The sequence below is a fragment of the Vanessa atalanta genome, chromosome 2 (assembly GCF_905147765.1).
Source record: "Vanessa atalanta chromosome 2, ilVanAtal1.2, whole genome shotgun sequence".
NCBI lineage: Eukaryota > Metazoa > Arthropoda > Insecta > Lepidoptera > Nymphalidae > Vanessa > Vanessa atalanta.
In genome coordinates this window covers 6,046,578-6,055,886 of record NC_061872.1, presented here as the reverse complement: position 1 = coordinate 6,055,886, position 9,309 = coordinate 6,046,578, and the positions used below count along the sequence as shown (strand labels likewise).

Below are 9,309 nucleotides of genomic sequence, written 5' to 3'. Positions count from 1 at the left end.
GATGTACATTTACTTAAGAAAGAAATCACAACTAAAACTTCTTACCACAAGTATTACAATTTTTAATATTATTATAGGTACAAGTAAACCCTAAAATAATCAACACTTGTGGCATATCACAGCAAGCATTTTTATAAATATTAATAACACATTTTAGTCTCGTCCCCTTTGTCCAATATACTTATATATCTTACCTAGTATTGTTAGGGGATCAAGATATTAATCATAATATGGTACTGAGAATATTACATAGATACATTATTACTTAGATTTAGGAGGCTATTATATTTTTTTGTTTAATTCTTGACTCTGGACATATTATAAGTTTTTTTTTTCTAAAACTAAGAGATCTTTAGCATATAAATGTTAGTAACAGTAACTTAACTGTGACAAGACAAATTTTCAATAATTACAATAATTTTACATAGTTTCAAGCAATTACATTTTTGCGAAGCATATCACTTAATTTTATTAGTCATTACAAGATCGAAAATGGATATATGTAATTGAATGGTCAAAAACATTGTGTTATGTAGGCTTGAGAGATTCCAAACAAAAATTTAATGTTCATATGTAACTAATTTTTACCCGGGTGTTCGGGGGTATGTATATCGTAAATTTTGGGTATAAAATGTTGGTAGTAGTTGTCCTACCTCGCACTGCAATCTTGCTACAAAATTTCATCATATTCGATTCAGTGGTTTAGCCGTGAAAGTGTAACACAGACAAAGTTACTTTCGCATTTATTATATTGGTATAGAGAATGCTGCATTTACACTAACATTTCAGTAATGTAAATCTCAATATACAATAAAAGTAGATAGACACACTATCATCAGGCAGTTCTTAGTTTGACCTATTATAAGCAGTATACTGCAGTCTTCTATTTACTTTCAATGCACGTTTTTATACAACATTAGAGAATTAGATTACATTAGAGAACCTAGAACAATACAGGTAAAAATATCAAAGGTTTATTTTTAAAAGTTATATTATTAAACCTATATTATTTTATCATTATAGTTAGTCCCAAATATTATGTTAAAAGTAATAATTATAGCAAAAAATAATAGTGTAAATTTTCCGATGTGTGCTTGTAGTTTATTAACAAATTCTATTGAAATAGTCTTATGTTAACAAATTTGTTTTACAAAACCTTTCAGTAATGTGTTTCCAAAAAAATGCCTTTTCATGTAATTTAATTGCGATTTAGTGCGTACGTAACAAAATGGGATTGCAGAAATAACTTTGTCTGCAATCTGGTCATCACACTTGTTTCAATAAGGGCTTATTATTAACAAGTTTACGAGCTAGATTTCTATTCTAACACCAAAGAGCATCACTTTGTATTCTTAGGTTTGAAGGTTTAGTGATCCAGTGCCATTCACAGGAACAAGGAACATAAAAGCATAGTTCCCAAGGTGGGCGGCGCATTAGCGATGTATGAATGACTAATATTTTTTTAGCGCCAATGTCAAAATATAGAAATGGTTATAATAAGTTTATAATTTTATTTGAAATATCCTATTCTCTATAGCTAATTAATCATTATGGCAATTGACATGACAATATCTACGTTACTATTCAATAAAAGAACACTCAAATGTTCTATTATTCTGCGTTGTATCTACAATATAGTGAATTGTCAATTGTGTGTATATTATACAGTTCAAAATAATATAGTAGTGCTAAAAAGGCACAAGCACTGTATAAGCTAACTTTACACTTTATTGGGGCCTTCAATGACTACTGACTTTAGGTAGAACAGTTTTAATCAAATATGATATATAATGGCTAACCTAAACCGGGAGTATGGATAGATCCTCTTTGCTTTTTGATTGCCGATTTGTTATTCGAATCCATTGTCAATAACGACAATATTATTTAAAAAAGGAAAACACGAATGGTGTCATAAATGTTTATTTAGCAAAGATGTAAAAAATTCAACAGAAAGATTTTCACTGGCACTTTATCTGTGTGCCTGAAATTGGGAACAATAGATTGAAGGATATTAATTAGCAGATCCTAAATAAAGAAGTGAAAACTGAATGACCGATGTAATATTTATCAGTTTAACAGAGAAGTCAGACGCTATTATCATAAAGATTGGACACTTTCTACTTCTAGAAAAAGTGACCAAATTAATAAATAAGATGTCATCGAGGCTCGAAGATACTTTTAAGAAACGAGTAATATTTTTTATGAATTGACTCTAAGAATCTTTCCACTCTCGTGTATTTCTACAACAAATACAACAAATGGCCATACCTAACCTTAGTAATGAGTTCATCATGGCCGTATAGACTTATCGATTTTCGAACTTGCAGATTATAACAAATAACATCGTCGTCACCAATTGTAGTGAATTGTTACAGCAATTTGTTTTGTCGCAGCGACCACAGTTTATACAACTGTGCGCTGTGTGAAGTGGTGGTAGATTATTGTATAATGAATGGAAGAACCACTAACTGGTTTAAATTACAAAGGATAGCTTAATATCATGAAAACGAATAGAATGTATATACTTTTATAAGTTTTGGATTAATAAACTTTATTTAAACATATATTACAAAGTGGGTCAGCCAGAACAGCCTTATAGTCATTGAACAATTGAGGTGGACGGATTTCAGAAATGTATGTATAGTGAATTTATGTTCTTGGAGGTATGATCAGTGCCATGGTAAGTAACAATTATTAAAAAACTTGTCATATTGTATTTCCGTTAAAATAGGTCTTGTAATATTATTGATGCATTAACTTTAACAAATAAAATCATGCTGAGAAGCTACATTTAATTAATGATAAAACTCAATAATGCCGTGCATACTGTTAATAAGTTAAGAAAGAATTGTATATTCACTATAAATTTGTAATTTCAGATGAGGATTTGCATAAAAAAATAAACAGTATATGTCTATTTGAATTCAATACTTCAGACAACATATCGTATTTATGCGACGACTATAACTTTAACTTGCTAACTGCATTGTGTGACGCGGGAATTAAAAACAATAAGTTCGTTGGCACTCATATGTATTGTTTTTTGAATGAGAGAGGATACTTACTCCGTGTAAACTCAGTCTACAGTACATTGAGATAATTATATGCGCATCTGACAAAAATATTAAATTCGATTTAATGTGTAAAATTATATTACCTAGAACCTAATTGTAAACAAAATTATTGTCCACATAAGTGTTTTATTGATAAACGTTTATATTTTTGTTTATTTAACTATAAGTCTAATTTGAATACCCGTTTATATGCGTTTTTTGTCAAATTGCTTATTGATTATTATGCTATTTTATTTTTATCGAATATTGGTATACAAAATCGGATAAAGTTAAACAACTCGAACACGAGAAGCACCCTATATAAATGTCGTGAAAATCGGATCGGAATCGCTCGAGTAACAAATTCTTATCATGTCGCTTCACCAACTCGTCAAAACCTACGAAGTTGTACTTCAATTACACGTTAAAAACACCTCGTAATTTTTAAATCAGTTAATTGCTTGCATGCAAATTATTGGGAAATATTATGTTACTATACATTGAAATGCACTGCATATTGTCTTGAATTTTGAATTAGGAATACATATTCCTAATTCAAAATTGTATAAAAAAAAACAAACATAGGCAAAACCAAAAAAACATGTACTGACACAATGCATAATAATATGAGGAAATATTTTGTTACAATTTAACTGAAAATATTCAAATTGTATTTACGAAGAATTTACGGTCATCAAGGATATTTTAAAGATTTAAGAGTGATCATCTAAAATTTTATATTAGAATTGACTTTGACAGCTCTGGAATTCGTATTAATTCTAAAATGATCACCATCATCAGCAGCTACGGGTTTATCAACAATATTCATTTAAATATCTTTACAAATTTAGAACATAAACAATTTTTTTTTTTTACCAAAAGTACCATATAATTTATCAAATGTTTCACCGTTACATTAATCAATTTACTGCTCAGAACGTTTTTGTTAACTCATGCAACTATTTCCTCTTAACTATTTTAAGAAAGTACACTTGATAATATAGTCTACATCATATTTTACAATCTATTATCAAACGTATCAACCAGTCTTATAAGATTGTTGAATTGTTTTATCTTAATTTAACTATTTATTCTTGTTTTTTATAAGAACATAATAATTATTATTTTATCACTTTTATCAAGTTCCATAGTCAAACTCGAAACTCATATAAACTCATAGTGTTCATCTGCATACATATTAAAAAAATGCTTCAGATGGTGCTTTTAATAAATATTTATCAAAATAGCAAAAAATAAATAATTAAAAAAAGACAAAACCTAGTGATGGTGATTTAAGATGGCGATCGATTAATAATAAATACAAACATAGTAATATATTTGCTGAGTACAGGCTTAGAAAAGTAAAGCCAGTGTGAATGAATCTTATTCGTAACTAACACAGATTAAATTGACAATACCTATCTATACTATTAAGTTTCTTCTTTTTAGGTCAGCTGTCGGTTTCAGGTCTGCTTTAAATCGGAAAGATATTTTTTTAATTCTACTCCTCTCCAACACCCAGATCAGAGGCAATGATGACAAAATAAAAAATAAAAAAATATATTAATTGTTTTTTTAAAAAAAAAAAAATTTTTTTTGCTCTGATTGTAGCAGCGACAAAAAAGATTTTCAAAGATTCTTAACGTAGCGTATGGTTTTTTTTCGTTAATTTACAGACTAACAGCCGATATTCTAAAAGTTAACTAGAGTTTCATATGCTGAATAATAATTTTATCCCATATTTGTTCTAGAAGTATAACTACACGATTTCGTGAGTATAGGTATGCAAATTTAGAAGAAACAATACAATCGCATATAATACTGGACATTTCCTATTTAAGCATGAAATTTTATATAATTTATTTTGTACTTTTTTTTATCGTAGAACAGTTCAGAAAACTGATATTAGTTAAATATGATAATAATATCTTTGTTACTTTTTTTGCCAAACTGGCGGATGTTCCGGTTATCTGGAGAGGAGAAAACTAAAGAGCCGATATATGTCGACCTCTTTAACCCCGACCCATCATCTGGCCTATTTTTTATAGAATGCTATTTTTTTCATATTTTTTTTTTGTAAAAAACATTATACAACTTTTTACAATGAATTAAAGCAGTCTCCTCCTATAATATAAGTATAATCAATAATTTAGTTGTGAATGTTGTAAAACAATGTTGAATCTTTTTTAAAGATATTTTTTCTATTTTAGTATGGCTCGGAAGACAAGATTTAACGAAATTGAATAAAATGTAATATTAAAATGTACTAAGAAAATAATTGTTAATTATGTATTTAAATATACGAATTACTCTTGGGTTGTAAATAATCGAGGTGGGTAATTTGCAGTTGAGAATAAATTATTTTAAATCAATCACTATACTTAAAAATTTAGTTATTCACTTCTTTAAGTAAAGTTCAAATAAAGAAATGAATTTGTAATTCTAAAAACCGTGCCAATAAGAATCAATCTCCACTAATAATATTGATACTCCGTGTGAGCTTAACTTCATATCAGGTTATATAATGAATTTTAATAAACATACCCTGTACTATGAAATGGTTCTACGTCCTATTTATTATTGGATTACTTTCATACATGACAGTAACTTTAAGTACATTTAAAAAAATTATGGCAGTACGAAAATGATATAATCTTATAGTCAGCAATATATTTCTCGTTGGCACGATTTTCATTCGAATAGAAATTTAAAATAAGAATAATAATAACATGACCTTTACTGAGGTAGCGAGTGTGCCCTAAACTTTGAGTTTCTTGGCGGGGCGCAGAGCATAGGCGAGGCCGAGCGGGCGCTTGGCGGCGGCGCGGCGCGGCTGGCGGCGTCCGTTCCACTCTGCGTCAATCTTCAGAGCCAGTTCCAAGTCATTCTTTTCCTGCTCAATAATTTTCTCGATTCGAAGCTGTTCTCGTAAAATGCTCTTGACGTCACAATTTTCTAACGGACTAGATAAATTTTTTACAGCTAAATCGACCTTATTATTATTTATTGATTCGCTCAAAGACGGTGGACTATATGAATCCATGTTAAGATGCATTCTTTTAGAATCACTCCTTAAATATGGTTTCCTATCTGAATTAAATTTTCTGTCTCTAAATTTTTTCTTAGGTGTCACTTCATTATCATCCTTAGAAATGCTTCCCATTGATCTGGTGCGTCTTAAAGTTGTTGTGTTATCATTAAGTTTTGTAATACCATCGACTTCTACTCGTTTACTCTTGTTCGGTCGTTTGGAAGGTAGAGGGAGTTCTTGGGGATTTAAGTTTATAGAAGAACTTTTTTTACCCCTCGTACGTGTGTAGGTAGAGCATTTTTTCAAACTATGCTGTAATTAATATAAATAAAGAGGTTAACAAAAGCATTGAAAACCATTTTAATTAAAAGAATAATTAATATGGCATTACAATTCCATTATATGTATAAATATACCTTTTTAGCTTTGAGTAACCCAAGCACAATAACAAAAGCTGAGGGCATGTTTTGTGCCAACGACAAATTCCGAAGTCTACATAATCCATCAATATATTGATCACGGCTCGGTGGAGTTTCATTGAGTGGTGTATCATTATTTTTTTCTGCTCGTATACAAGGTACTCGCAATGGGAGACCCTTTATTGTTTTAAAACTGAAATACGCAGATTAAAAAATTTTAATCAACCTTCCTAAAACATTTTTTCATATGTACTGAAAAGGATGTTAAAAATTATTTGTTCATTATATTTTTATTCTTATTCTATTGTATTAAAATAACAAATTATAAATATGTTAAATTTTATCGATGTCCAAATTTTTATTTCATTTTCCATGTTCATCGAACATTATTTTCTTGCTTAAATCTTTAAAATCTCACTGTAATAAACTTAAATATAGTATTCTATTATATATTTTTTCTCTTGTATTCAAATAAATAATTTAATATTTAAATATTGTAACTGTCCATTTTGCATTCAAAAATACTATAAAGTGTCATATAAATGCATTCATTTACATTCATACAATTTCCATGAGAAAAATGTTTATTTATTTACTCAGATGACCCTCATAGCTTAATAATATACAATCTGATACTTCCAATGAAAATAATGTTTATAATATTCTATTAAAAATACAAAACATCTACTCTTAAAACAGGTCACTAAAATTGTAACTTTATCACCATGTAAAATAGCACAATCATATGAGACCAAGCTGGCTCCTGAAATCATAGTTTATCTATTTCAGAGCCAGAGCTAACTAGAAAGTATATAGTTTTTAGAAACCTTACCTAGTAGGTGTTGTTCCCTCAATTGGTTTAAAGTAGCATAACTCTTGTTGCATTGAATCCACACTACTTGTTTCTATGTTACGAGTTTCTGGCATACTGGTTTTATGCAGTATTCCTGAATGGGGAAGTGGCAACGAGACAAGTAATGATTGTATGCCAATTTTTGTTTTTACAACATTTTTTTCATCAGTAGTATCTTGGCTATTATCTATGACCTGTTGTTCTTTTTTCTGAAAAGATATTATATACTAGTAAATCTGACAATAATGTCAACAAGAAAAACAAAAATGAAGCAGATTTATTACATTTTTTTAAGACTAATATTTATCAAAAGTTAGTAAGTATGATTTGATTATTTATTTTTTAATATAATTAAAAAGAGATTAGGCTTATACTATTATACAGGAACCTAATCTCACCTCTTCTTGAAGGCTTTTGCCATTTTCTTTATTCCACATTTTAGTTCCACTTTTAATTTTTTTATCTAAGAAATTTTTTAAAAGTTTCCCATAGCTTGGAAGCATTTCTGGTGAAAGTCTGCTGTTTGATTTGTTTGATCCTATTGGTGTTGATATATCTGTACTGGTATTGTCTTCAGTCAAATGTGGGCTACTATAACATTGACATTATTGTTAATAAAAATCAAGTAAATATAAAAATTATATTTGATGTAGATATTCACTAAGATCTACTTACTTATTAACAATAGTTGCTTGTACTGAAGATTTCTTTAAATAACTGTCTATAGTTGTTGGTCTTAATCGAGGTTTGGTTAAGGAAACTGTTATAGTTCTACGTTTTGGAGATTTATACACTGTTGTTGTTTTTGCACTTTCTTGTTGTAACTTTTTAGCCAAAATTTCATCTTGTTTTATGTTCTCTAAATATCTCTTGTGGGCTTCTTCTTCTTCATCTTTAAGTTTTCTGAAAAACAGTGTTGCTATTTTTAAAACATTATGCATAAAAAATGACACAGACAATGCTGTAGTAGTTTACCAACAAGAAATCTGTACATTGGACTATTAATCACAAAGTAGATACTCCTTCATTCAACAAACATACATGAAACAAAAATCTCTCTTGCTAACACCAAACTAAACCATAACTATGTTAAAGATGACTGCAGTTATATATTACTATTTAAAATATAATAAATGAACTACTTAGACTTTAATGTAGTGAACAAAGTCAACCACCTACTTGATGAGAAGCTCTGTTTTATTGAATTCCTGTTGTTCAAGCCGCAAGCGCTCTACTCTTAACCTTTTAAGCTCAGCTTCATATTCAGATCGAATTTCTCCTGGTTCACATATTCTAGGTAATAATGTTTCTGTAAAACACAGTCACTACATGTTTTAAAGTTTTTAATTAATAAACAGAATATTATACTATCCTGTATTCTAAACCTATTTTTTAAATAAAATAAATAAAAATAATACAGTCGCGCTATAATAAGCTATATGTTTTTATCAAAGACCAGATGAAATAGGAACATATATACCTGGTGATATATTAATATCTTCTCCTTTTAATTTTTTATCAATCTGCTCAATAAATTTGGTTTTCATAAAATTCCATAGCTGACTGTTTACTAAATTCTTTTGTTTTGTCGCTGTTCGTAACCAAGAACCTATTCGTAGTCGACATAGAGGACAACACAAAGCATTATTTTCAATACTTCTATTAAAACAACTTTGACAAAAATCATGATTGCATGGTAAAGTTACTGGTTCTATTAAAATAGATTGACAAATTGAACAAATAACATCATTAAGTTCTAATTTTTCTAATTTTAATAATTTATTTTCTATTTTAGACAGCCGCTTCTTTGACTTGGCCGCCATTTTTGACATTGTTTTTTATTCTTCTCACAAGTCACAGATGTTTATGTCATATGCATATTGTAGAGTATAGACTTATAAAGTTTCTTAAACATAGGTTGTGATAAACATTCTAGTAAAATACCTGTAATAA

At 28.9% G+C, this 9,309-nt stretch overlaps 1 protein-coding gene across 1 annotated transcript; it reads right to left on the bottom strand.

Moving 5' to 3' along the window:
• Nucleotides 1-3,139: 3,139 nt before the first annotated feature.
• LOC125069279 (E3 ubiquitin-protein ligase RNF168-like) lies at nucleotides 3,140-9,188 on the bottom strand. The gene is made up of 7 exons (XM_047678718.1): nucleotides 8,837-9,188; nucleotides 8,536-8,665; nucleotides 8,032-8,259; nucleotides 7,755-7,947; nucleotides 7,336-7,565; nucleotides 6,501-6,696; nucleotides 3,140-6,396 (listed from the first exon to the last, which is right to left on the bottom strand). Exons 1-7 carry the CDS (start codon nucleotides 9,186-9,188, stop codon nucleotides 5,812-5,814), a joined length of 1,914 nt encoding a protein of 637 aa, XP_047534674.1. The 3' UTR covers nucleotides 3,140-5,811.
• Nucleotides 9,189-9,309: the final 121 nt, after the last annotated feature.